Source organism: Alosa alosa, chromosome 23 (genome assembly GCF_017589495.1).
Source record: "Alosa alosa isolate M-15738 ecotype Scorff River chromosome 23, AALO_Geno_1.1, whole genome shotgun sequence".
NCBI lineage: Eukaryota > Metazoa > Chordata > Actinopteri > Clupeiformes > Clupeidae > Alosa > Alosa alosa.
Window position 1 is genome coordinate 8,279,918 of NC_063211.1, and position 27,942 is coordinate 8,307,859.

The 27,942-nt window shown below is 41.1% G+C and overlaps 2 protein-coding genes across 7 annotated transcripts; one reads left to right on the forward strand and one right to left on the reverse strand.

Annotated features, from left to right (window-relative positions):
- Positions 1–844: 844 nt before the first annotated feature.
- Positions 845–14,415, forward strand: ash2l (ash2 like, histone lysine methyltransferase complex subunit). 4 transcript variants are annotated; one of them, XM_048235032.1, is made up of 17 exons: positions 845–934; positions 1,371–1,437; positions 2,816–2,964; positions 3,074–3,162; positions 3,316–3,410; positions 3,498–3,593; positions 4,078–4,173; positions 4,591–4,690; positions 4,957–4,974; positions 7,996–8,098; positions 8,470–8,687; positions 9,783–9,950; positions 10,194–10,387; positions 11,925–12,017; positions 12,625–12,723; positions 13,005–13,064; positions 13,947–14,415. In XM_048235032.1, exons 1-17 carry the CDS (start codon positions 876–878, stop codon positions 14,049–14,051), a joined length of 1,809 nt encoding a protein of 602 aa, XP_048090989.1. In that variant the 5' UTR covers positions 845–875; the 3' UTR covers positions 14,052–14,415. The 4 variants fall into 4 exon arrangements, with proteins under 4 accessions (XP_048090989.1, XP_048090991.1, XP_048090990.1 ...); XM_048235034.1 differs by having other exon boundaries at positions 4,591–4,666; XM_048235033.1 differs by lacking the exon at positions 4,957–4,974.
- Positions 14,416–14,690: 275 nt separating this feature from the next.
- On the reverse strand, positions 14,691–27,867 carry grk5 (G protein-coupled receptor kinase 5). Of its 3 annotated transcripts, XM_048235036.1 has the most exons (16): positions 27,570–27,867; positions 24,399–24,494; positions 24,036–24,148; positions 22,605–22,682; positions 22,377–22,477; positions 22,090–22,182; positions 21,925–21,988; positions 21,210–21,350; positions 20,082–20,272; positions 19,702–19,739; positions 19,383–19,472; positions 18,613–18,821; positions 18,091–18,228; positions 15,546–15,683; positions 15,188–15,346; positions 14,691–14,916 (listed from the first exon to the last, which is right to left on the reverse strand). In XM_048235036.1, the coding sequence occupies exons 1-16, from the start codon at positions 27,619–27,621 to the stop codon at positions 14,839–14,841; spliced, it is 1,779 nt and encodes a 592-aa protein (XP_048090993.1). In that variant the 5' UTR covers positions 27,622–27,867; the 3' UTR covers positions 14,691–14,838. The 3 variants fall into 3 exon arrangements, with proteins under 3 accessions (XP_048090993.1, XP_048090994.1, XP_048090995.1); XM_048235037.1 differs by lacking the exon at positions 15,546–15,683; XM_048235038.1 differs by lacking the exons at positions 24,036–24,148; positions 24,399–24,494; positions 27,570–27,867 and adding an exon at positions 22,777–22,795.
- Between the last annotated feature and the right edge of the window lie 75 nt (positions 27,868–27,942).

Sequence of the window (27,942 nt, forward strand, 5' to 3'; positions counted from 1 at the left end):
GTCAACCCATCCCATTACCACTCATTTGATGTATAGTGCCACCTATAGTTAGAAATGAAAAAGCAAAACGAGGCATTGTAATCACAGGTATCTTTGGCTGACAAGTTCAAAACTGCACAGAATTTGAAGTGTACACACATAAACACACACACACACACACACACACACACACAAACACACACACACACACACACACACACACACACACATAAACACACATACGCATAAACACACACACACACACACACACACACCACACACATACACACATAGTAGACATAAAGGCATACACACGCACGCACACATACATAAAAACACACATATGCAGGCAAACAGGCATACACACACACACACACACACACACACACACACACACGCACAGACACATAAAACACACACGCACATTACCCCCACACATAAGCGAAAACACACACAGAGAGAAGCACACACATACACAAAAGCAAACACATACATGCACACACTCATTTACATACACAAAAGTTGCAAGAGTAGGGGATGGAGTAGGAGGTGGAGACAAATTGAAGGGTGCGGAGAGAATGTGCAGGTCTGAGTGGCGGTCATATTTTGTACCACTTTGCAGTACATCTAGTTTCAGTTGTAACCACAAAACAGATGGATATGCACAGAGCTCTATTCACAGTTGTGTCATAATGAGACAAATTCTGCAAAAAGTGTGTAAGCAATAGGCAAAAACTGTAAACTGATGCCATATGGTCTTGAATCATCTCTTGTTTCAACCCCTGGCCGACAGATGGCAGTGGGGAGGTCTCTGAAATCAATGGACTCCCCTTTACTGAGAACGAAGAAGAAAATATCGCGAGACGTTCTCACAAAAGTGATTTGATATTTGAAACATGGCGACCGAAGGCGACGCGGGCGGTGTGTCCGTTACAGAAACAGAGACAGGGGAGGGGTATGTATCTTTCAGAGAGTTAGTTCTAAAATAATGATCCGTTTTGATGTCTATTGAGTCACATAAACTAAAATTTTAACGCTGAAGAATCGCTTTAGATTGGTGAAATGAAATGTTCTGAAGAATGAATGCATGCCAGTGTAAACAGAAGCTAGCTAGCTAACCTTAGCTGTAACCAATGCTAAGACGTTAGGCTATTATTATGATCATACATTGTTTATGAGTATCTTTTTGTTTAGGCCTTGTTGAACAACATTGCCACATAAACATTGGTCCTTTACTGTCATATTGCACCCAGTGCCAGCCAGTGTGAATGACAGGATGGATGGACATCTCATTGTTGTTGCCTCTGCAAAGGAAAGCCGGTTGACTCCACTACCTATGCTATCGACATACGTTTAAAGGAAACTAAAGTATTATATTTCGTCTTTTCCAGCGATGCATCCTTTGGTGATATAAGCACAAATATGGAAACCGAATCCTCAAATGGCAAGGAGGCAATGGTAACGTTGCAGTGGTGTTATAAGTTTTATTATTTATTAGCATATTTATTTAAGGATGATGGAGTTATTAAGAAGTTGTTGCATTTGTTTTTCTGTAATAGTCAATGACATCTAGCATATAGCCAAAACAAAACACCGCTATTGCGAAACAGCTTTCTGATTGCTTAAGCACATTTTTTGTAATTATTGTCTATTTTTGCAAAACTCTGCACACAAATAGGAAAACCTTTCACCAAATCAGCAAAACATTGTACTTCTCTTGCAAAAGCTAACACACCTTGCTTAACTCTTTACACCTGTAAAATGGTGTTTTCGTATCAAACAGTAAACACAAGCCATTACAATAATAAGCACACAATGTGACAACTACACACTGATGGTATGAATAAAAAACACATCTGGCTTTTGCTTTCTCTGTGCACAAGGTAGGCTATGTCAGTTTGAGGTCATACTTTTGTCATAGTTCTGTAACCATACAGGGATCCAAACTTCAAGCATTGGTGTTTATTTACACACATCAAAACAAACACAAGTGTGTTTTTCCAAGTCCAAACGCAAAATAAATAAAAAGCAATTTCACTGAGAAAAAAAAATCAGTCTGCATCGTGATGTCTCTCAATTTCGTCCAAGGCACCGGGGAAAATATATTCTGGAATGTCGTATCCAGGCCTGACATGATGCCTGGTCAATATCCCCACACATAGACTGATTTTTATTTGCCTGTAAAAGGGCTATTTCTTACTCCTCTTACCCTTCCTCTTCCCCCTCCTCATCCTCCTCCTTGTCCTCTTCCTCTAACTTTACATCCTTGTCCTTGTCGTCCTCTCCCTCTCACTTCTTCACCTCTGCGTCCTCTTCCTTCTCCTCTTCCTCCTACTTCTTCACCTCCATGTCCTCTTCCTAGGCCTCCTCTAATTCTCACTCTTCTTACTCTTCCTGCTCCCTCCATTGTACCTATTGTACATTAGCTGTGGCTTATTTATAGTGCTTAGGCTGATTGCAAAGTGAACTAATTATCTACAGTTTTCACATGAGAAAGTGTGCCAGAGAGTTGGCAAAATAGTGTGAATAATAGCCATACATGTGTATAGTTTTGCTAGGAGTGTGTTGATCATTTTGGAAATTGAGTGTAAAGCAGTGAGTTGTGTTTACAGTTCCACAAAAAGAGTGCTGTGCAGTGGATTGTACCTACAGTTGTGCAAAGTGTGTGTTACAAAATTGCAAACTGAGTGCAAAGCAGTGTTTGTGCTTTTAGTAAGTGGTTTTTCTATACGTATTAATAGTTTTAGAAATTGTGCAAAAAGAATCACGGTTAGCGTTTAAGCATTCAGAAAAAAACTGTAATACAATTAGTGATACTTTGTTTCTTTGGGATCAGGAGGCAGCTGGAGATGGTCCAGAGGCGGCGGAGACGCAAACGGGCTCCGGGGACGAGGAGAGTGGTGGGCGTCAACTCGGAGAGGTGGAGCTTCAATGTGCTCTCTGTATGAAGTGGTTCACTGCGGACACTTTCAAAATAGACACTTCGTAAGTCTTGTGCACATGCGCTGACAAATGTAAGTCCTGATCACATAGGTACCAATTGAAGGATGTTTTAACAATGTGTTTTCCCTCTGTTGTGGTCTTGGCTTCACAGAACCTGTCTTCCTTTCATGACCAACTATGTGTTTCACTGTAATGTATGTCATCACAGTGGCAACACCTACTTCCTGAGGAAACAAGCCAGTGAGTGACAGCCATGAGTCAATTCAAACATTATTAATTACATGAAGGAAAAAAAAAAAACTTCCCACATCTTGTAGGGAAAATTGCTGTATTTTTATTATAGGCAAAGTTTCATGTTCCCATGCATCAGAAGTAATCTTTGAACATTTTCAGATCTGAAGGAGATGTGCCTCACCGCCTTGGCCAACCTGACCTGGAGGTCACGCACTCAAGAGGAACACCCAAAGACTATGTTTTCAAAGGATAAGGTGCATTGCTGGCTCAGTGGCTCTTCAAACATACCTGGATATGTTCTATGCAGAATAATGTGAATAGTATCCAATGTGTCCTTGCAGGATATCATCCCTTTCATTGATAAATATTGGGAGTGCATGACGACCCGCCAGAGGCCTGGGAAGCTGACGTGGCCCAATAACATTGTGAAGACAATGGTAAGAGTACGGCCCTTTTATCAGCTTCTAAACACTATGTTTTGAGCAATGTTTAATTACGACACTGGATGTGAGTGTGGAAAATATTGATAAATGTAACCATATATCTTTGATATATGTGAGTGGAAAAGACTGATAAACGTAACCATATATTTTATAGTTTTATTGTGATGTGTGTTTACATAATATAGACTGTATTGCCTCCTGAGTGTACCCATACCACACATTATCATAATTTATAGACTGTATTGCCACCTGAGTGTACCCATACCAAACATTATCATAATATAGACTGTATTGCCTCCTGAGTGTACCCATACACACTTTCAGTCCCTGTTCCAGTTAATTGAGGTCTGCTAGACTTATAAACAACTTTAATAGTTTAGGATGTGTTTTTTTAGTTTAATGTGTTTAGGATCTACTTGACATACTAGATTATGACAATGACTGTAATCCTATCTCATCTTGTTTGTTGTGTTTTCAGAGCAAAGAGCGTGATGTGTTTCTGGTCAAAGAGCATCCTGATCCAGGAAGCAAAGACCCTGAAGAGGAATATCCAAAGTTTGGACTCCAGGACCAGGTACCTGCGCAGATATGTATATCTGCATCTACTGTTGTGTTTAAGTATAAGTATATATAAGTATATATACTTTTTTGATCCCGTGAAGGGAAATTTGGTCTCTGCATTTAACCCAATCGGTGAATTAGTGAAACACAAACAGCACACAGTGAACACACAGTGAGGTGAAGCACACACTAATCCCGGCGCAGTGAGCTGCCTGCTTCAACGGCGGCGCTCGGGAAGCAGTGAGGGGTTAGGTGCCTTGCTCAAGGGCACTTCAGCCGCGGCCCACTGGTCAGGGCTCGAACTGGCAACCCTCCGGTTACAAGTCCAGAGTGCTAACCAGTAGGCAACGGCTGCCTGTGTTTGGAGCAGGTCACCCGACTGAAGCCCCGGATCTGAGTCTGATGGTCCGTTTATGTTTTGGCTTTGTAGGATTTGGCAAACATTGGTCCGTCATACGATACCCAGAAACAAACAACATCCGTGGCTTCTACAGGAGGTCAGAATGGTAAGAAAAATCACAGTGATTCAGGTGATTATACAACTTTTGGTTCATCATGCCTTCTCTATCAACAAATTATTATTATATGTTGCATAACATTAATTAAATGTCACCCAGTGAAATCTGCCCATGATATGTATTGGCCCTCATATATGAATCCTTTGTAGAGTCTGGCCTTGGTGGATTCATAGTTTTTCTGATCACCACAATAACATAGATCAATCTCCCCCACTGTTTCCACTCCTCTGTAATTCCCTGCCCTGAGAGACTTGTAATGGCTTTATATTGTATTCCAGGTGGATCAGCATTCTCAGGTGAATATGTGCAACATAGGAAGTGTCAGATTGTAACTGTACCCCTCTCCCTGCCTCCCCCCTCGCTTCTAGCCTCTGGTCTCGTTCTTGCAAGCTTGGCCTCTTTGTTTTTGGTTGATTGTGATGAAGATGAGCTTAGAGCTCCTGAGCGTTGTCTGTCGGCTTGCTCCTGTCGGGCTCCTTGATCTCCTCATAGACCTTGCCTTGATCTAATCCCTTGCCTGTGTGTGACTGCCTCTCTCCTGTCTGTGCCCACAAGCTCGCAATCTAACTGCCATAGCCCATGGCCAATCAAACCTTAGGACTTCTGCAGGAGATTGGATCTGCTAGCTCCTTACCAAATATGGAAGTTGCCATGGCGGTTAGATTGAGTGTACAGACCCCTGATGATACAGCGTTCTGTGTTCCCATGTCAGAATTCCAATGTGTAGGCTTACCTTTTTATTCTTGAGTAATTCTGCGATCGCAGATGTAGTTGTATAATGACCGTATAGTCAATGCATGTGCTTATTTTGAATTATGATCAAACCGGAACAATTCAGACGTCTGCAATAACTTCTTTCTTGAGTTCTTGATCTTAATTTTGCATTGTAGTAGAAGTTGCCTTGAATTTAGGCAGAATTGTGGTTTAAAACAAACCAAATATATTTATACAGGCAATGTAATCATGTCTACTGGTATTATGAAAATCACTGAACACATTTAATATCTATGGGCTGTTAGTTGATCACTGAACACATTTAATATATATGGACTGTTAGTTGGCACATGCTTTTAGATAGTGAGCGACAAAATTAACATACATATTGCAGAGCAGCATATGCTGTGTTAGAGTGATGATTGGGGTATTAGGAACATTCAATAATATACAGTACCCTCCAGAATTATTGGCACCTCTGCTAAAGTTGACTAAAAACAGGTATAAATAATAATCCATAAATTGGTGATTTATTGTACTCTCGCAATGAAAACAATGAGGAAAAATCCACCCTTGAAGGGAAGCAAATTTATTCTGAGAAAGGAAAATCTCATGAAGAAATAAATATTTTGAACGAAAACACGTTGCTCACAAATATTGGCACCCTAGAAAAAACTTATATACAAAACCTAACAGAAGCATTTTCCTATCTAATTTCAACTTATTTAAGTTAATCAGAGTGTCTTTGAACTTTCAGAAGTAGTTCATGACTTTCTTTTTCACTAAGGTATGAAAATAAAGTGACAGAGGCTTAATCCTCTAGTCATTTTTCACTAAATTTAAATAAAAACAAAGCGTGTTGACATTTGTAAGTAAGGGGATGTCTATAAAAACTAGGTACTTTGTTGAAAATGATTAACAGGTTGTTATCAACTGCAAATGTGACAAACATGCTTGGACAAGGACCCATGGTTTTCTTGCCCCCATGCACTTTATGGAGGCTGGAAAGATGGAAATTTCCATAAGAACCACTGTTTGAAAGTTACAGAAAAAGGTATCATCTTGGGGTCACCAAGTCCCCCAAAAAATCTTCAAAAGTGACCTCACTGCTAATAGATTATTTAGAGGGCATGCCAGGTAAAGGCCTGTCCAGTCATTTAATTACCAATGTAAACGGCTGAAGTTACTGAATGGTACAGTGACTTTGTCTGGAAGTGTGGTCTATTGTCAAATGAAATGAAAATTGCGCTCTTTAGCTAGAAACACTTTAGGTGTGTTTGGCGTACATAGAAGAACGACTATAGTAAAAAGAACCCCATACCTAATGAGAATTATGGTGGAGGGGCTGTGCTATTTTGGGGCTGTTTTTCTTCCCAAAGGCCTTAGCAACCTAATTACGGTGCATGGTATCATGAACACCAAGAAAAACATTTTCAAAGGAAATCTGTCAATCTTTGCCAAGACATTAAAGGAATTATCCTGAGTAAAATGCACTTTAGATCGATTTACGGATGATTGGGAGTACATACGTTGAGTTGACATCCAAATCATGTCATTCGGATGTGTTTTGAGAAAGTTAGATGTTACCGTTTTTAGTCAAAGCTCGTTAGCGTGGAAGTGAGAAGGGCATATTATTTCACCTTATACCTCTTCTACAGTTCCAAACAACATTGCACTTACGTGGTAGTGAGTAGAGGGTCCCTAAAGCCAAACCGAAGTATCCCGAGGTCTTTATGTGGTCGGATAGACAGTCCAGAATGAATTTCATCAAGCCAGTACCTTTCCGGAAATGTTGCCATCTTTGCTGCCATCTTTAGGGGAAAGTCCGTAGGAGTCGATTGCCAAGTGTGCTCTGGAAATTCACAATTTCACAGCCGCTTGAAAAAAAAAAAAAAAAAACACAGTCCAGTATTTCTTTTGAAATTGAAATGAAGTTGTATGGACTGGACTATGTTTCCCCCTATGTCCCCTGATCTAAACTTCATAGAAAAACAGAGGGGTGAATCAAAGAGGAGAATGCACAAGTGTGGACCTAGGAATCTGGACGATCTGGGGAGATTTGGTTAAGACGAACGGCCTTAAATCCCTTGCTTTGTATTTTCCAACTTTATGGGGTGTCATAGGAAAATATTACAAGCTGTTTTATTGGCAAAGGGAGGCTTAAGAAGGTATTACAAAAAAATATTTATTTCTTTATGAGATTTTCCTTTTTCTCAGAATAGATTTGCTTCCCTTCAAGGTTGGATGTTTCCTATTTTTTTTCCATTGTGAGATTACAATAAATCACCAACAGATTATGTATGATACAGGTTTTTAGTTAACTTTAGCAGAGGTGCCAATAATTCTGAAGGGTACTGTAAATGTAATTATTATAGTTTATTTTGTGACTTTAATTAACTTAGCTTGACCACTTCCCTGGGTTTTTGTCTGAATTCTGGCTGGCTCTCCACTTTTTGCACAACTAATGCTGCTTTACGTACCCCAGGCCTGTGTGTGTGTGTGTGTGTGTGTGTGTGTGTGTGTGTGTGTGTGTGTGTGAGAGAGAGAGAGAGAATCATTACTAGGGTATGCTCTTGACTGAGCCATGCTGTTTTTTGTCTCAGGTGGCATAGCTCCTGGAGGAACAGGCAAAGGCAGGGGTGCCAAACGCAAACAGCAGCAGCAACAGGATGGAGCTACAGCAGGCACCACCAAGAGGACCCGCAGGTGATAAGCACACACACACACACACACACACACACACACACTAAAATGTATATTTTCTATAGACACAGATGCAGTGATGCCCAAGGTATTTTGAACATCCTCACTCTTTTTACAGATATCATGTATATAATGTCTATGGAAACATATTTCATGATGGATGGTTTTATGTTGAGAAATATTTTGGCGAGAATCAAATCAGGACATTTGCATCAACATCTCCACATAGAAACATGAAATGATGAAGGGAGAGGGGCCCCTTTACCCTCTGACACATTTTTTCCATATAGCAAATGAACGGGTTACATGTAACGTGACCTACACATACAAAAAACTAGAATAGGTTTTGAAATTCTCTTCTTTCCTTCCTCCAGTGACCCTCTCTTTGCCGCTCAGCGCTTGCCCCCTCACGGCTACCCGCTTGAGCACCCCTTCAACAAGGACGGCTACCGCTACATCCTGGCCGAGCCGGACCCCCATGCGCCAGACCCAGAGAAGCTGGAGCTGGACTGTTGGGCGGGGAAGCCCATCCCAGGGGATCTGTACCGGGCCTGTCTGTATGAGCGGGTCCTGTTGGCCCTGCACGACAGAGGTAGGTCACACCACAGCAAAGCCCCTGGCTGGCCATGCCTGGTAATGAAAGAGGGTAGAAGAGGCTGCACTTTGCATAAGTTAAAGCAACACCAAATAACTTTCCCTCTGTCGCACACACGCTATTTGTTTGTCCAGCACCGGCTTTGCAAATAACGATGTCCACAGCCCTCCTCCTTTCCTCCTGTTCTATACAATATTTTGCATGACTTATATGTATTGCGACATCAGATGCAAGTCAAATGTGTAGTGTCTTATGTCTCATTCCATCGAACTACAGATCCGCTACCCGATCTGGCAAACTTACGTAGTGCGGTTATAGCCGATAGAGGGCCGCGAAGCGAATGCAGACTTGCCGTTCACCCTGTTACGAGTTGATGAACCACTAAAAACGATTTTTTGAAACCTTATTTTAAGGTATAAAAAACTCTTTGGTGTTGCTTTAAAGGTTGTATCAGCGATGGCGGGGTAACGTCACTTCTGTTGATGTTCAAACAAAACAGAGCTAGCTCACTACTCCCTCCCCCTCCCTCCCGTGCAATTGAAACTCTCCTGAATGCGCATCTTGTCGATTATTGGTTGGAACACTTTATTTTGCCTTTGAGTGGTTGGCAACACTTGTTGTTAGCAATTGTTTTTGTGTGCAGATCTCAGAGCCTAGGCTGCCTACAGAGATGCATTTTTTGATGGCTTGCTTATGGGACTGGTAGCTAGTGAATCGTTAGGACAGATTAGATGAAAGTGATAATTCATGTTTGGGCCTTTTTTGGGCCTGCAACCTTTAAGGCCTTTTCCTCCTTCCTTTACTTAGTTACAAATTATGTCCAGCATTCAAGACTATAGAGACTGACTGAAGCCTGCTTCTACTCCTGCATGCCTGTTAGTGGCCATTACGATGGCAGCAGACTGTGTTATAGAGCAAAACGCCATTACAAGTTCATTTTTCTGTCTTATCCTATTCTCACAGCTGACTTAAGTTCATAATTCAATGACTAGTCAGTTGCTTTGGATACATGTGTCTGCTAAATATCTGTCTAGATATTTAGACAGAAAAGCATCATTTTAAGCAAACTGCTGACTTCCACTGTGCCGTTAGCTCCCCAGTTAAAGATCTCTGATGACCGGCTGACGGTGATGGGAGAGAAGGGCTACTCCATGGTGCGGGCGTCCCACGGGGTGCGTAAGGGGTCCTGGTACTTTGAGGTGACTGTGGACGAGATGCCCCCAGACACTGCTGCCCGCCTCGGTTGGTCGCAGCCACTAGGTGAGTGTGTTTGGATAAAGGTGTTGAGATTCTGCGAAAGAGCTCTCCTGAATTTAGTCATCCTTTATCCAACTACTACTACTTCTCATCTTACAGTTATTAATTTTTGTTATTTTTTCTATGTTTACCCATAAGTTAATTGTTGACACAAGTCTCATTTATTTATTTGCTTACTTACTTACTGTACTTACTTACTTGCTTATTAAACGTATGAATTTAATTAATTTGTGTGTGTGTTCTCAGGTAATCTACAGGCCCCTCTAGGCTATGACAAGTTCAGTTACTCGTGGCGCAGTAAGAAAGGCACCCGATTCCATCAGTCCATTGGCAAGCACTATTCCGATGGCTACAGCCAGGGCGATGTCCTGGGCTTCTTCATCGAGCTGCCAGATGAGACTGAGGTGGCTAAAGCCCTACCAGACACCTATAAGGACAAGGTATGCAAACACCCAGACCACTTCCAGGACTGCCAGACGTGCACTAGAGGCCCAGCCTTAACTCTGGGGTAATGGCCATACCTCGTCAAATCAGATAAGGTTGTTGCTGCACTGTCTCAGATTTTGTCCAAACCTTGTCTATATCAAGAATGGATCCCAAAACCAAGCCCTGTAAAAGACTTCAATTTCCTCCTGTTCTATATGCCAATACACTGTGGAAGTAGCTCAGTGTATTAGCATATAGTGTACAAAATGCCAATTTTGTACCACAGACAAATAAATAGTCAAAATCATTGTTTTACCTTTGTTTCAAATCTCGGCCCTTAAATGAAAGATGATTCAATCCTCCAAAGTTTGAGCTGGCATTTCTGAGAGCATGAAAATTACACAAAATCAAGGGTGAAAACATGTATGAAAGCGTTTACAATTTTTAAAGAATTTAACAAAAATATTTTACAGGTCTGACCGTCTTACTTAGGGACCTAAATATTAGGTAGACAAACTTTGAGCAAAATTTGAGATGGAGCAGCAACCATCTTCCTGGATTCTGTCTGATTTGACACGGAATGACCTGCATCCAAACATCCAGACCACTTCCATACTTAATGGACCGCACCAATCTGTTAGATCAGACTTCCGCCAGAGGCCCCACCTTACTCTGGGGGATCCTACCCTCATGTTATCTAAATTCTTATCTAAAAAGCATTATGGGAGTAGTTCATTTTATTTTCCAAGAAAAATATAGAATGGTTTAACGAGAGAGTAGTGCGCTCAGCTGAACGTACTATAAGAATACTCCTAAGAGCCCAAAAGATTCTGAAGGACTCTTCTCATCCTAACAATGGATTATTCCTACCGCTGAAATCAAGAAGACGCCTATGTAGTCACAAAGCCAGAACTGAGAGACTCAGGAGAAGTTTTTATCCTCAGGCCATCCGAACTCTTAACTCGCACTATACTGACTTTGCACACATTCACTCCGCAGCACTCTCAAACATTTCCAAACTTTGAACTCACACTATACTGACTTTGCACTCATTCACTCCTCAGCACTCATGACCCCACCCCCCACCCACACACACATACCTACATGACTTTTAGCACTTTTACATCCCTCTCCCTATGCTACAGACATTTTATTTATCCTAGCCTTTCTGCATCCCCCCCCCACCCCACCCCCATCCCCAACACACACACAAAAAACACACACTTACATCATCACTGTCATCACCTCACATACATACATACAATACACTGCTTGCTACAGTAAGCCTCCTCTACATACCCCATGAGGAAGCTTTTCATTTGGGTTAGCCCCTTGAGCCGTGGATCTGCCCAAGGTTGTCTGTAGAGCATCACAGTGTTATTGTAGCTGTGATGTACTTGTTATCTTTTTGTCAGATTTGAAGTCACAGTTTGCTCAGCTCAGTTTGATCGCTCAGTTTGTTGTTGTTAAATACACAAAGACACATAACTGTTGAGATTCCTTTACTAATCAGGAAGTGTAAGTTAAATGTTGTGTTGAAATGTCTTACAGGCCTTGATCAAGTTCAAAAGCTACCTGTACTTTGAGGAGAAGGATTATGTGGACAAGGCAGAGAAGAGCCTGAAGCCGGTGAACAGCAGCAAAGTAAGTGTTCTGTATAGGGCTTATTCTGGCCAATTTGCCCTTTCACCTCTTCATTAGCCAATCATATTGACCGTTTCAAGAGAGTTCCATTGTCAGCATCATAGGTGTTCCCACAAGACTTCCATTTTAACATTCCATATGTTATCTTAATGAAGTGGAAGTAGATTGGGAACAAAATAGAACGTTCAAGCATTGTTTTTGTTTTTCTTGTTGAAATAAAAGGGTCTATAAAGCATTTAAGTTTTGGGGGGCGCTGTGGCGCAACTGGCTACAGCGCCCATACCACAAATGGGTCCGTGTGCCCACGGGGACCCGGGATCGAGTCGGACCGGGTCATTTCCCGATCCCAGCCCATCTCTCTTCCCCACTCACTTCCTGTCAGTCTTCATTGTCCTATCGGATTAAAGGCATAAAAAGCCCCCCAAAAAATATTTGGGAAAAAAAAAAAAAAACATACACAAAGTTTGGAATTGGTTTGCTTTTCTCGACAGGTCCTGAATTTCTTGTCCTCTTGAGTGTCATTTGACAGACATTCTGATCGTTTGATGAAAAGCAGAAATGATAAGGATCTTCGTTGTCTCACCCTTTTTTGTTTTTGCCTTTACAGATGGTGTTCTACAAGAATGGCGTGAGTCAGGGTGTGGCATTTGAGAACCTGTTTGAAGGTCTCTACTTCCCTGCCATATCACTGTACAAAAGCTGCACGGTATGCAACAAGACAGTTTCAGATTACATAAGAAATCAGGGCTTTGCATAGGGGAGATTGATACAGTTTGGGAGGCAGGGGGCATACATTTTACAAACTGAATTAGCATTATCCTTACAGGCGAGGTGTCAATGAAAGACATAACATAGTCTTTACTTAAGTTGATTTTTACATTTTCGAGAGAGAGGTCCTAATGGCATATTTTTTAAACAACTGTGGTATTCTTGCAGTAGTGAGTGAGTGCTCCCCCATCATGCTGTATGCCTTTTTATGTACTTCAGGTGTCTGTGAATTTTGGACCACACTTCAAACACCCTCCAAAGGACATCAAATACCAGCCTGTGAGTACAGCAAAATAATAGTAATAAGATTTCCATGCAACGTCACAGAAAAATGTGTGCGCAATTTGCACATCTTAGGGGCAGACAGCAGCAGGAAGCAGCATAGAACATCATACAGAAGCACTCTCCACGAAAAGATAACAAGGAGTTTCTGTGTTGTAGACCACACAGAATGTTCAATATTCCTAAAGGAATGCATGCCTTCGCCAAAAAACGGTGGAGGTTATTTTATCTTAATAATGTAAATGAAAGACACACTCTGAAATGAAATGTTGTTGTTATTATTGAGACCACAAGAGTATACAAACCATGCCAAATCTAGGTTACAGTAGCCGACTATTAGGTTAAGTTTCTAACATTGTGGCCGGGCACTGAGTGTCTCTTGCCCTGTGGCTGTGTGTGCATCTAGTAATGTTGGTAAACAGGAAACCCATCTATTGATATCTGTTAAGGCCCAAGTGTACTTCTACGCATCCGGTCTACGCACTGAACAAATTACGCAAAAATCGACATAAGTCTGGCCTTTGCATGCTGCAGCACGATTTTAATGTCTGTACGGATCTTGCGTATTGCCTGTGCGAAACTGGATGTTTAGTACAACACTGATCCAGTAGATGGGAGATGTGCACATAGATAAGCACCACTGTATGACGTACAGCATAACCCTATGCACAGAAGTATGGACCCTTTCAACAATAAAAACAAAAACAATGCTTGAACATTCTATTTGGTTCCCAATCTACTTCCTCTGCATTAAGATAACATATGGAATGTTAAAACGGAAGCGTTGTGGGGCCAACTATGATGCTGATAATGGAACTCTTGTTGCTTTGGTCACTTTGGATATTGCTTGGACATTAAATACATGTGTCCTGTTTGCAGATGAGTGACATGGGCTGGGGTGCTGTGATCGAGCACACGCTGGCGGACATTCTGTACCATGTGGAGACAGACGTGGACGGCCGCAGCCCGCACTGGGAAGGCTAAACGCTAACAGCATCTGCACCTTCCCTCTTTTCTCTCTCTCTTTCTCTCTCCTGTCTGTCCCTCTCTCTCTCACCCTCACTCAGTCACTCACAGAAACATGGTCTGGATCCTGATACTTAAATCAAGAGGGTTAAAGGGTCCAGGGCAGTATCAGTTTACTTTTGGACACCTTCAGAGGTAAACAGACTGCCGTAGAACGCTGTAGATGACACTTCAGCTGAAACCAATATGTTTGGCCTTTCCTTTCTGCAATGTATGTGACAGAGATTTCATAAAGAGGAAAAAAACAGTTGTCAGTAGAGTTACCCCCAGTGGTGATTGGTGATTGGGTGTAGCGATTAAAGGTATGTACAAAATAGTAAAATTGTATATGGTGCCATTTATGGGTTATTGCAGATCTCCCAGTGTTGGTCTTTATTGTCGTCAGTGCCGTAGTCTGTTGAATGATTGAAAGCATCCACCTCAGAATGTAATCTGTGGTGGCTGAAGACAGGTCAGTCAGTGATGTGTATGTCTGTAATGTGTTAAAATACTTTCTTGTGTGTGTGGTAGTTTGTGAAAAAAGTGATTACTTTTTTTGTTTATTTTATACAGAAAAAAAAGTTTTTTTTTGTCTTAAAAATTTAATGGGATTTGTCATTCCCAAATGGTCAAACTCAGTATTATACAAGATGGATGGACAGAACAGTATAAATATACAAAAATTTATGTATATAAAAGAAAACAAAAGACAAAACATAAAAAGGCACATTTTCTCTCGCACATTCATGCAACATACTGTGCACCTCTAAAGGGCAGTCCTAACCAGGTCTTCTGAACTTTGCCTGGTTGGCGAATATCCTCTCTCTTTCTCCTTGAAATAATTCTGAAAAAAAGGAGAGCAGCAAAAATCCATCAGTTAGCAGAGGTGCAATAATGTGGAATTTCTGGAATGGCACAGTATTTACATGCCTGCTGGGTTTCTTGCTTAACCTTTGTGGTTTTCAGTAATGACTAAGAAACGTCCCTGACAGACAATTCTCTTCACCTTTTTTAAGATTTGTTAATATATTGAGTATGAATGTTATTTGTGAATATAATGAGTATGTAGTATTATTTGTGAATATAATGAGTATGTAGTATTATTTGTGAGTTACCTGTCTCTTGAAGAGCCAGTGAAATAGGGGCCTTCTATGTCTCTGTAGGGGATGTGATGTGTGTTTGGGCTCGGGAGCCTGACTCCAGTCCAAGTCCGCCGGTCTGTGCCCATTTTGGCCAAAATAATTCAGCTCCTGAAAACACTCGGACTCGATCATCTGTCAGGAAGGAGATAGAAGAGAGTACTTGGTTCAGCAATGAATATCTCTGAAGTCAACTGAGTCTGCCTCAATGGCTCCTGTACACCTGTTGAGGTTCCAGTCATTTTAAACAACACCAGATTCAGCCCTACTTCAGCAACTGAGGAACTTAGATGTTTTGATTGGAGGTAATAATAGGGATGACTAAGCTCTATACCTCATTTTGCCACGGGATAGGGCTTGCCCCAGTGTTGAATTTGGCATAAAAATCCTTGTCCGTCACATCCAGGCTCACTCCTCGTGTTGCTGAGAACTGCTCTATGTCGAGCACATCCTGACAATACACGGCTCTTGGCTGGAGTATAAGAAATGGATAAACAAAAGTGTAAAAATAGATTCGGTAGTGAGCATCTAGTGAATTTATTTTTATTTATTTTTAAAGGGATGTTGTATATCAGGCAGGGATTAGGTATGTGACATAATGCATTATACTATTTCCATTTCCTTCATCTTTGTCTACGAAACCAGTCTTTTGGTGCATTCAGGGCACTTCGGAATGACAAGGACCGCCCCCATGGCTACTTTGTTTTTCCAACAGCAAGTGTTCATGTGATTTGCCGTCAGAATGTGTGACAAACACGGATGCCACAGCAAAGGTTAAAACATACACTCACTAATCCTAAACAAACAACTGTATTTGCTTAAAATATACTGTAAGACGCTCGTGAAAGAAAGATATGCAGCTTTCAAGTGACAAAAACGACAAATTCCCAAGTTCACATTAAAACTGTTGGACATGAAAGGCCACATGGACTACATTACATTACATTACATTTGGCTGACGCTTTTTAACCAAAGCGACTAACAACATGGTAAACAGTAAGTTTTTAGAACAATTCTCACAATTTTTAGGACAGTTTAAAAAACCATTAGAGTACAGTAAGAATAAGTCGTCGGGTGAGTGCTGTTTTTAACAGTTACTTGTCAGTTTAAAACGGCTGGTGAGTGCTAGGATCAGTAAGACTTGTTGTAAGTGTTGCTATGAGAGTAGGTGTTCTCTAAAGAGCTGGGTCTTCAGGAGTTTTTTGAAAGTGGAAAAGGATGTCCCTGCCCTTGTAGGAACTGGCAGTGTGTTCCACCAACGAGGAACAACAGATGAGAAAAGTTTGGATTGGCTTGAGCGTGCGGTGGTAGAGCTAGGCGTCGTTAGATCAGGAGGGCCTTGCGGTCTGGAGGTAGTGTAAGTCTGTATGAGGGCATTCAAGTAGGTGGGAGCAGAACCGAGACTACTTTGTAGGCAAGCGTTAGAGACTTTGAATTTGATGTGGGCGCCATAGGTAGCCAGTGTAGCTGGATGAGCAGCGGGGTAACATGTGCCCTTTTGGGTTGGTTGTAGACCAGGCGCCCGCGTTCTGGATCATCTGAAGTGGTTTCACTCGCGCAGGCTGGGAGACCTGTCAGGAGGGCATTGCAGTAGTCGAAGTGGTGAGATAACTATTGCCTGAACCAGAAGTTGGGTAGCATCTTGAGTCAAGTAAGTCCTGATTTTCCGTTATGTTGTAGAGTGCAAACGGCATGCCCGGCGACTGAGGCAACATGATCCGAGAAGTTTAGTTGGTTGTCAAGAACAACTCCTAGATTTCTTGCAGTCCTGGTCGGTGAACAGACAGGGAGTCAAATTTGATGTTGATGTCGTGGTGTATGGTAGGTTTAGCTGGGATGACCAGCAGTTCAGTCTTTGAGAGGTTCAGCTGGAGGTGGTGTGCCTTCATCCATGTAGCTATGTCTGAAAGGCAATCCGAGATCCGTGCTGAAACCAGGGGGTCGCCAGGTGGAAAGGACAGATAGAGCTGTGTGTCGTCTGCATAGCAGTGGAATGAGAAGCCGCGTCGAACGGATAATCTGTCCCAAGGAGGTGGTGTAGATAGCAAAGAGGAGGGGCCCAGCTGAGCCCTGGGGACCCCTGTGGTTAGATGGTGAGGTGCGGATAGCTGACCAAGCCATGATACGTTAAACGAAGTCCTGTGAGGTAGGATTCAAACCAGGAGAGAGCAGAACCGGAGATTCCCATGTCAGCGAGTATAGAGAGAAGGATCACGGTGATTAACCGTGTCAAAGGCAACCGATAAGTCAAGCAGAATGAGTACTGATGACCGGCGGTCGCCCTGGCTTCTTTAAGGCTTCTGTTACAGACAGCAGAGCCGTTTCGTAGAGTGGCCGCTTTTGAACCCAGACTGATTTGGATCCAGAAGGTTGTTCTGTGAAAGGAAGTCAGAGACCTGTTTGGAGACTGCTCGTTCAATGCCTTTGGATAGGAAAGGCAGTAGTGAGACAGGGCGGTAGTTCTCGACTTGAGCAGGGTTGAGAGAAGCTTTCTTAAGTAACGGTGTTACCCGGGCCATTTTACTACAAACGAACTACGTGGCGAAAAAAGTGATGACAAGCCCCTAACTGGGCAACTGTTAGCAAAATCTAGCCCCAGTTTCCGACCTCTGACTCACACATTACGTGACGTGAATGACGCGGAATGATGATGTTTTCACTCGGAGAAAGGTTTTTCCGAAGCCCATGAACGCTAGGTTTGCTAGTGCTAGTGTTAACCTGGGTAATTGCTGCACAGCTGATACTGTGGAGGAGGAAATTAGATGCACGGAAGTTGATACTGGGCATTTGAACGAACCATGGTTCCTAGAAACTTCTTCAGAGCTGACAAAAAGAATATAGAAAAGGAAACGTTCTACCACAGGAGGGAGGGCACTTACATCAGGCTGAAATGGGGGCTTCAGCATTCCAGCCTCCAGCAGCCGGAAGTTGACGTCCTTGAAGAAGGGGTGACCTTTGACCTCTGCAGCCCCCTCTAACTGACACCCCAGCCGCTGGGAAGGATTTTTGTCCAAGAGCTGATTGATATCAAAGATGGGAAATGTGAGGGAGAACCCCATATTTGGATTGCTTAAAATTGCTTAGACCTCCCATTTGGCACCACTGACAATATCTACAAATATAGCCCATTTCACAATTTCTGCACAAAAGTGCATTTTTACACAATATGTTTGTTGACAGCACACAGCCGGAAATTTCAGTGGAAGTTGGTTTACCTAGTGGTGAGATCTTGTGAAATGGACTAATTCAATGTTTCTGCATCAGTCAAGTGCATGTCAATCATGTGAAACAGTAACAGCAATACCACATCATCAATGTTGTTTCATTACTGATTGAAGTATTCCCACTCAATTTCTCAATTTAGTCACTGAACAGCCCATATGGTGTCCATGAGAGGTCACCTTTGAGCAGATGGCTTTGGTGTCTGCAGTGAATCTGAACCCGTAGCGCTCCTTTGTCTCCAGAACCCTGTTGTCCATTTCCTTCCTATCCACACGTTCCTTGTGGCTACGGAAAGGAGAGGATCCTTCTGTCATCTCATAGATGAGGCACCCCAAGCCCCACCAGTCAGCGCTAAAGTCATAACCTTTGTTCTTTATCACCTCAGGTGCTGTAACAACAACAACAACAATTTAAAGTTGAAACTTGATCATTTGCATAAGTACATTCACATTACACATGCACATTATACAATCATGTTCACATTTTACACACACATTACAAAAAGCATAATCTCACATTAGACTACTATTCAGAAGATTGCATTTAAAGTGTCTATAGAGAACACACATGTGTTATGCACACTCTCTTTAAACTATAAGCAAAGTCCTTTTAGGCAAGTCCCTCCACTCGGCGGCCATATAGCAACGCTTTTTGGGCACTCATCGGGCATCCTATTCAGCAGGAATGCGTGTGCGCAAGGCTTCACGACACCAATCTTGCTCCAGCGGCGAGTTCACAACACATGATTGGCAAGATGTCTTCACAACACACCACATGATTGGCTCAATGTATTTACATGTCAACGTTTTGCCAAGGAAGGGGTGGGATATGTGTAGACAACGGCGTTACAAACTAACCCCATGCATTTCTATGGAGGATTTTTTGAGTGCTGTGTCTCCTCATTAGAAAGTCTCTGCTATAAGTCATTTGGACTGAACTCAGCACATACCCATGTAACCAACTGTTCCCACTCTGCCATGAGCTTCCCCATTCTTGGTCAGTGCGATGGCAAGACCCAGATCTGATATCCGGATGTGTCCTGTGAACATCATTCAGCAAAGTACAAGTTGCATTCATAAAATGTTTCTATATTTAGGGCCAGATCATTTGAATGCAAATATAAAAGAATGCTAAAAGAATTTTTCAGTGATCACTTCCTGGAAACATTTCTGCCTGTTTGGGTTGGGCGCAGTGTATGATAAAAGGACTTGATCCTGCTTATGACAAGAGACCCAGTCAAGGAAAAAGAAGGTGATGAAAATACTTACCATCGTCATCCAAAAGAATATTCTCAGGCTTTAGATCCCTAAAAGTGTTGAAAAATAATAAAAAAGATATATTGATGGATGTATTTGTAACATAAAGGCATAATAAGTTGCCACTGAAAACCTACCAGGGAGGGTTGTATTAATGGATGTCTATATGACATAATGGCAAAATGGTAATTGTGGATCTGATATGTGTAATGCTTCTTTATTTACATGTACTGATAACATGCACAAAAAGTTAACAACAAAGCTGGAGAAGAAATAAGTAAACACACAAGTAAATAGTAAAGAGGAAAGAGGAACAGTGCAGAATAGTACGAACCGAAAAATTGCATATTTGTGTGTGCAATAAACAAACGCAGGCAAATACTGTGTGTCACCTGTAAACGATGGACTTCTGATGGAGATGCTCCAACCCGCAGTAGACCTGAGCAGCGTAGAACCTCACCCTCTCATTGCTGAGGCCAGGCAGGCCTATGTTGTAAATGTGGAACTTCAGGTCTCCACCGCTCAGCAGCGTTAACACCAGGCAGAGAGCGTCTTTCGTCTCATAAGCGTAGGCTAAACTGACCTGTGGCACAGGGTGAAATTAAATGCCTATTTTGTTCCAGATCTCAGGTTGTTTCTAGTAAAAGAATCAGAGCATACAGCCCTTTGGCAGCATGGTTTCACAAGCAGTTAAAGGTACAGTCCACAATCCCAATCTCATACACTTTTTTTGTCAAATTCAGAGTTGCTTTTTGCAGTCCTAAATAGCTAGCTATTCAGTGTAAGCAATCAAAAAACCTCTCTGTTCATAAACAGACACATAACTCAAATGAACTATGAACAATTCCAGCCAATCAACACATTGCTTTAGATACAGAGGGAAGGGATGTCATTTGATCGGGTGATTTAATTGCATGCAATTGGATGTTCATCTCAAATATCAACAACCTTTCATTGGAATTGTACTTTTAATATTTTAAAACACCCAGCATTTACTACATTGATTTTGACACATACAGTAAATATTATATACATAGAGAGCACAAACTTGCAAAAATATATGCAATATATATCGCATGACATATTCTGTAAATATATATTCATTCTGTCCATACAAGTTGTACAATAGAGGAAGCTAAAATGAAAATCATATTTCTTTCATAATAGCTGGGGTGGTACCCAGCTTTACTGTTGTTAAAACACGCCACATGTTATGTTGCACAATGTTAACTCAGAAAGAAAAAAGGCCGCACTTTGCATATTTGTGCAATAAAACACATATATGCAAAGTGCGGCCTTTTTTCTTTCTGAGTTAACATTTAAGTTTGGCCAAGCACTCTCAAAAAAGTAACATAAGAGACTGAGTGAAGCCTGCTCCTACCATATACTTTATGTTGCACAATGTTGACAAAATTGGCAAAGGGGCAGTGACATACATGTCAAACGTATCTATGGCATGATGTGACCTATATGTCAAACGTATTTATGGCATGATGTGGATGGAGCTGGGGATTTCTCACCACAAATCGGCTGTTGACCATCTCCAGGATCTGCTTCTCATTGAGGGCCAAGGACTCTCCATGGCGCTTCTTTATTCTCTTCTTTTCCAGCTTCTTGCATGCGTACATAGTCCCTGTTGTTCGAGACTGAACAGCACACACCTGCATATAGAAAAGAGAGCTATTTTAGACTGATGGTAAAATTAAATAATTTCTCATGTTTTATACGACGAGTATTAAGGCCACACATATATATATTTTTGTTATGACGAGATTAAAATATCATGTCGACTTTATTCTCGACTCTAAAAGAGCGAGGATTTTATTGTTGCTAAACCTGATTCTTTAGTACCCTACAATTTCACCAAATCATCTATGCTACACAAGGCATTTTGTTGAGTCGTCGGCCAACTGATTGAGTCTGAGATTGACTGTCCGGATTCAGTGGCAGCTACTGTGGAGCGGTCGCTCTCTCTCCAAACTAGTTTTGATGGACATGACAAGAATAAAGACGTAATGTCGAGATTAAAGTCAACATGATATTTCAACTTTATTCTCTACATTTCGAGTTTAATGACGACATGTCGAGTTTAATGTTGACATGTCGACTTTAATCTTGTCATGGCAAATTTTGTTTTTTTCCTTCATGTGTGGCCCTAATACGCCGTTGTAGTTTTATTTATTTATTTATGTATCATTTATTAAGCAAGTATTTCAATTTGAAAGGAAACAATACCTCCCCAAACCCTCCTTTCCCCAAAATTCGGTACTCTCTGAATAAGTCTTTTGTGATTGGCTTTCTGAGAAGAAAAAACAAAGAAATACTGTTATCAATCATTCATTGCTGTTTGAGACAGCTGAAAAACTTTGAACTGTTTTCTTGCTTGTTTTTGACACTGACCTCTCCACCATCTTCCACTGAAGAAAACGGTCAAAGTAAATGCTGTTCATGTAATCTACAAAGGGTTCTTCCTTTAAGTAGTCATGAATGGCCCTGTGGGGACAGTAAAGGTCCTTTCAGGTCAAAACCTACTGTAGTGTCATTAACATTAGGTGAGATCACCAACGATTTTGGTTGCAATGGTGTTGCAATCATTTATGATGTTTGGCTTGTAGGCAAAAGCAACTTTGCAATGAATACAGTAGCCTTATCTCGGGCATTTTGCATACAGCGAGGAAGTGGCTAACCTTCTGCAGTCGCTGAACACGTCTTTGTAGGGATTACTCTTGAGGTTCTCTGTGCATTGCTGTCTATGGCTGTCTACGACCTGTTGTACACAATCAGGAGACTAAACACACACACACACATGCACACACAGTGAGAGAGAGAGAGAGACAGAGACAGAGAGATGGTTAGGATGATATTTCCCAAATCCTCCTGACTATAGCTATATGTGCACCCTAAATCTTGGATACCTGTTTATTCAAGTATTGATCGATGATGCTCTTGCCTCGGCTGATCCGTTCCTCATCAGACATTTGGTTATAGCTGTCCTATAGACATACACATGAGACAATTCAGCAATCACATCTATTCAAGACTCTTGCACCAATAAACTACCAAATAAAGCTGGGCTCAATACAGTACCTAAAGTGAACACAGGTGCAGGCACGGTCAACTTCAAAAATAAATCCCTCTCTGTGTGCAAATTAGAAAAAGACTTTTCTTTTTAAAAAAACTAAATGCATTAATACAGTACCTATCGTCATGCACTGTTTTGGAGCAGGAACTATAAATGTATTGCTTACAGTATGCTGATATGCATGTGTCTGAAACAAGACTGACAAGTGATTTCTAATCTATCTAAAACTGTAATATAATCTGGTCTTCAGCCCTATTTCCTCATGTTTCCCAGGTACGGTAAATTTGATAAAAATCTGTGTGAGATTTGACGTCATCAACACAACAAATCGTCTGCAGCAATGTGACAACTTGTTGAATAATTTGTGCATGCTATTCAACTTTAATACATTTACTTGCAGAGTTAAGTAATTTATAACTTTGGAATAAGGTTCTCCTCACTATTTTTCTCACGAACCATGCTACAAACAAGCACAATTGTTAAAAACATCAGGTAGACCTATTGAGTGAATTCAGTCAGATGTGTTATATTTGGCTATGGTTATGTACGCTTTTGTCCAAAGTGACTTACAGAATATGAACATTACAATGTTTAACAGTAACACTTACAGTAACAGTTTACAAAATGTTGGTTAGCCTACATAGAGCAGAATAGTAACAATAATATCAATACAATATCAAATATCAATGATGAATATAAACAAGACAAATATACAAGCCATTACTCTACAAATCAATTAATTAAGTGTAAATTGAACAGATAAGTCCCCTCTTACAAAACGCAAAACTATTGCAGGAACTCAGAACATCAACGAGGAACCACCGAGGAAAAGAATCTTGAATCCTATGTGTCCTATAAGCCAGAGGGATTTGAATTTGAATTCTGGCTGCTATAGGAAGCCAATTGAGAGTAACTAAGAGATTTTCATGTGTCCTCTTTGGCTGATTAAAGACCAGGCGTGCTGCAGCATTCTAAATCAACGCAGGCAGGCCAGCTAACAATGAATTGCAATAGTCCAGTTTGGAAATAGCCATGGCCTGTACAAGAAGTTCTTTGGAGTGCTTATATCATGTGATCATGAATTGTCCTATATCTATACATAGCCTGAACAGTCCATGTCCATGTGTATACCTTTCAGTCCTACAATTTGTGCATTAGTCAATGCCCAACACGCACAATACATAAAGATTATTATATACAATGTGATGTACAACATGCTATGACATACAAGGCCTACACACTCCTCATTCAAAAGGGCTTTTACCATTGCATCAAGCAAACATATGCATCTGTCCAGCTCTGGGTCACTCTGACAGTGGATACGGAAGAGGGCCTTCCCAATAGGCTGCACATCACACAGGCTGAAGTAGTCCCGCTCTGAAACACAAGTGCAACTCTCTTACTAGCTATACCACCTTTTTTTTTTTTCATTTCATTTTTCTGATGAAAAAGCATGATTCTTCACCTAAAAAGTCACAACAACAACATCATGCGGGATTGTTATTAACACCTGATCCCCTATACTGCAGACATCGTTGAGCATTAGATCTGAAACAATACTGTGAAAATCAGCAAAACTGCATGGAGCTTCAGACAGACAAACCCATTCCCCAGCTGCAGAACCCACCGATGTTGTCGGCCAGGTCCCTGCACTCGCTGATGTGGGGGAAGCGCAGAAGATCTTTCCATTTTCTGCTTCTTCCTTTCCGTTTACCACCGCTGCCTGGGAACCAGTGGAAAATGTATAGTTAAAAGTTCAAGCTGGTGTAATTAGTGACATATATGTCTCTATTACTGCTCTCATACTTAGGGAGCACATCTACTAACTAGATGCAAAGGATCCGAATCATAAGACCCCATTAAACGTATAGTGTATGCCAATGTTTTCAGTGTGAAGGAGGAAAGAGGAAGTAATGGTTCTCTGTCTGACAAGTGAGTGTTTTTTGTGTGAAATAGTTACACAATACACATTACACAATAGTTAGTATTAATGATAAATGTGCTATGTGTGTTGTGTGTAAATGTGGCTGTGTGTTCTCCTAACCCTCCGGTTCTGTTCGTGGTCAAATGTGACCGATTGACTATTCTTTTCTCTCAAAAATATTCTTATTCTGATTACCATGAGGCTCCTTGAGTTTGTTAACACAGGGTATCTGAACACACAAAACAAATGTTGATAATTTCTATAACAATTTGAGTGCTCTATTTAACTTTAGAACACCCATGAGTATTTCCGGTCAAAAATGACCAGCCATTAGAAATGAATGGGTGAGAAAATGGTCAGTGTATAAAATTGAGTCCAGGCACATTATTGATCAGATGGACTGTATATGTGCTTCTGTACATTAAAACACACACACAAACACACCCTCACTCCCCCTCTTTGCTTCTATGCCAGTCCTCACTGGAACCTTTCCCCAATAGAATCTTCCCCTTTCTGACGCATGAGCTCAGGTCAGTGAGGCCCTCAGGCCATAAATAGCAAATGGAAGTTCATAACTGGTTATATTCAATAGAACACAAAATCTATCACAACATTAGATGATAGTATGTGTTTTGCTATGGATTTCTAAGTTATAATGCAGCGGCCATTTTTGACATAAAACAAACACAACAGGAGGAGTACACTCAGTGGAACTTGTAGTAAAGAAACACGTGTAAACACACAAAACACACGTTACTCAACAGGAGCAATGTCAGCAACCAGACAAACCAGTCATGGATGCAGTGCTAAACAGAGTTTATAGACACATTCCTGCACCATTCACTAATCCAACTACGCTTTTTTTAGCACACACAATATATTTTTAATCGAAGGCTTAATGGACACCAAATGTTATAAAAATCTCTAGAATAAGGTTGGGTTGCCTTCATAAAGGCCACAAGTAAATCCTTAGAGCAGTCTAAAGAAATGAACATCTAAGAATCATCATGTTTTAAGTTTTTATTCTTTTACTTCTTTAAATGTATTTACAAAACACAGAGGTGAAAAGGAACCAAGCTTGTGCATGATGAAACCAGAGACACCCTTGTGTCAGTAGTAACCTATTATAACCGATTATTCCTCTCCTTGTCTGACATCATGAGTTGATTTGAAACTGGGAACACAATACAATGAAGGAATAGAATGCATGAACTAAAAATACACTTGTCAGCCAGCCAATCAACTGATGAAGGGGAGTGGTGGAAGGGGCCTATCATTCCTTATCAGTTTCTATGACTGAGTTGCTTGTCATGTTCTGAGTAATCCTTGGCATGCTTTATTCCTAAAATACAATTGGGCGGTTTCCTTCCTTGTCATGCTTTATTCCTAAAAGCATGGGCGGTTTAAAAATAGATCCTGGTATGATATTCCCCCTTGGAGGGAAAAAAGTATGCAGAAACAAGCTATTTAGAATTAACCTAAATTAAAAGGCCTTATGTCACATATTGGGTGCATATGCAAATACTTTTGATCTCACCATAATACGAAAGATTTTGTTCAGTGTTTGTTCAGTATTTTGCTGATGTAGAAAATACACATACTCTTAATCATTGACATATTATATTAGTAATATAACATTACACTTTATAGCCTACATTATGCCCTTCTTAATGAACCTCTGCAGCAACTGCACACAGCTCACTTCCATGTAAAACAAAGCACACTAACATGGCATAAAGAAAGAGCTGCAAAATTCTTTCGTGATTCTAAATTTAGCTCCAAGTAATGTGTACTCTGACGTTGAGGACAGACGAGGCGAGGCTAGATTAGTGTTGAGAGAGGTCAAACCGGTTTTTTGACCTCAAACTGATTTATGAATGCAGTCAACATAGAGTGAACTCCTTGCATTCTTGTTAAGTTAAATGTTTTCGCTGCTGAGCACAGCATTTCATACAATTTGGTTTGTCTATCTCTTTCAGGAGGATTATAAAATAATTATCAATTTTCATGGAACTTGGTGGAGGGGTGCTACATTGAAAAAGGAAGAACCTGTAAACTTAGAAAAGGAATAGTCCATATAATTGCATGGCAAATGACAAAACTGTGGACTAAGGTGTGTTTCCAGCACATTAAACTACACGTCTGTCTGTCTACACATCTTTTTCTAGACAAGAAAAACTCTGTGTGCAGATGGAAAAGTAAAAGATGGCACTTGCTGCATGCAGCTTTTCAGAGCATTTTTTTTTGTAACATCATGCCCAACAATTTTGGACCCACAGCTCTCTTCATTGCCTGATCAGATAGGATAGTATAGATACTGTTTTGATCCCGTGAGGGAAATTTGGTCTCTGCATTTATCCCAATCCATGAATTAGTGAAACACACTCAGCACACAGTGAACAGAAGCACATACTAATTCCGGCGCAGTGAGCTGCCTGCTACAACAGCGGCACTCGGGGAGCAGTGAGGGGTTAGGTGCCTTGCTCAAGGGCACTTCAGCCGTTCCTACTGGTCGGGGTTCGAACCGGCAACCTTCCGGTTACAAGTCCGAAGTGCTAACCAGTAGGCCACGGCTGACACAAAATGTATGTAGGCCTGCAGTGTAAAGCATGCACTAGCAACCAAATGATCACTAAAGTAGACAACTGAATAATGCACTTTGCATACTGAATGGAAGGAAGTAGCCTATGTGTGTAAACTGCATCTGCATCTGTTTATCAGATGTTTACTTTTATTCATCATGAATTATTTAGAAACTACTCAGTTATTTCTGATAACATAAACACAACATCTTAAACATGAAACCATAAGACAGCAAGACAAAGAATTCTGATAGAGAAAATACTGCCTATACAGACGCTTTTATAGTCTTACCTTCTCTAGCCTTCAACAGAGCATTGTTTGCCACCATATTTTCTATCTCCATTTAGACGATAGCACCAACCAATTGATCGAAAAAGAAAAAATATAGGCTAGGCTATATATATCGGGGTTCTCCTCAGCAACCTTTTGATCGCATCCAAACGATCAAGGCATCGGTCAAACTTTTCTTTGCCATCAATAAGTGTCACACAAATGATTTTGTCAAACCATTATTAGGAAAAAAGGAAACTGACATGATAAGTCACCCAAAGAAAGCTAATTTGTAAGTCTAGGCTACTACATGCACCTACATGGCTACTCTCACGCTCACCTGAATGACAGGTAGTGAAACTCAAACTGCTTTAGTCACTGTCACTGCAGGGCC

Coding starts and splice junctions, on each gene's coding strand:
- ash2l (XM_048235032.1), top strand. CDS start 876: ATGGCGACCGAAGGCGACGCGGGCGGTGTGTCCGTTACAGAAACAGAG. Junction 4,174..4,590: donor AGTTTGGACTCCAGGACCAG/GTACCTGCGCAG, acceptor TTGGCTTTGTAG/GATTTGGCAAACATTGGTCC. Junction 12,724..13,004: donor CACTGTACAAAAGCTGCACG/GTATGCAACAAG, acceptor TATGTACTTCAG/GTGTCTGTGAATTTTGGACC.
- grk5 (XM_048235036.1), bottom strand. CDS start 27,621: ATGGAGATAGAAAATATGGTGGCAAACAATGCTCTGTTGAAGGCTAGA. Junction 19,473..19,701: donor TATTCTTTTGGATGACGATG/GTAAGTATTTTC, acceptor TGATGTTCACAG/GACACATCCGGATATCAGAT. Junction 15,347..15,545: donor CTATCCCGTGGCAAAATGAG/GTATAGAGCTTA, acceptor CCTTCCTGACAG/ATGATCGAGTCCGAGTGTTT.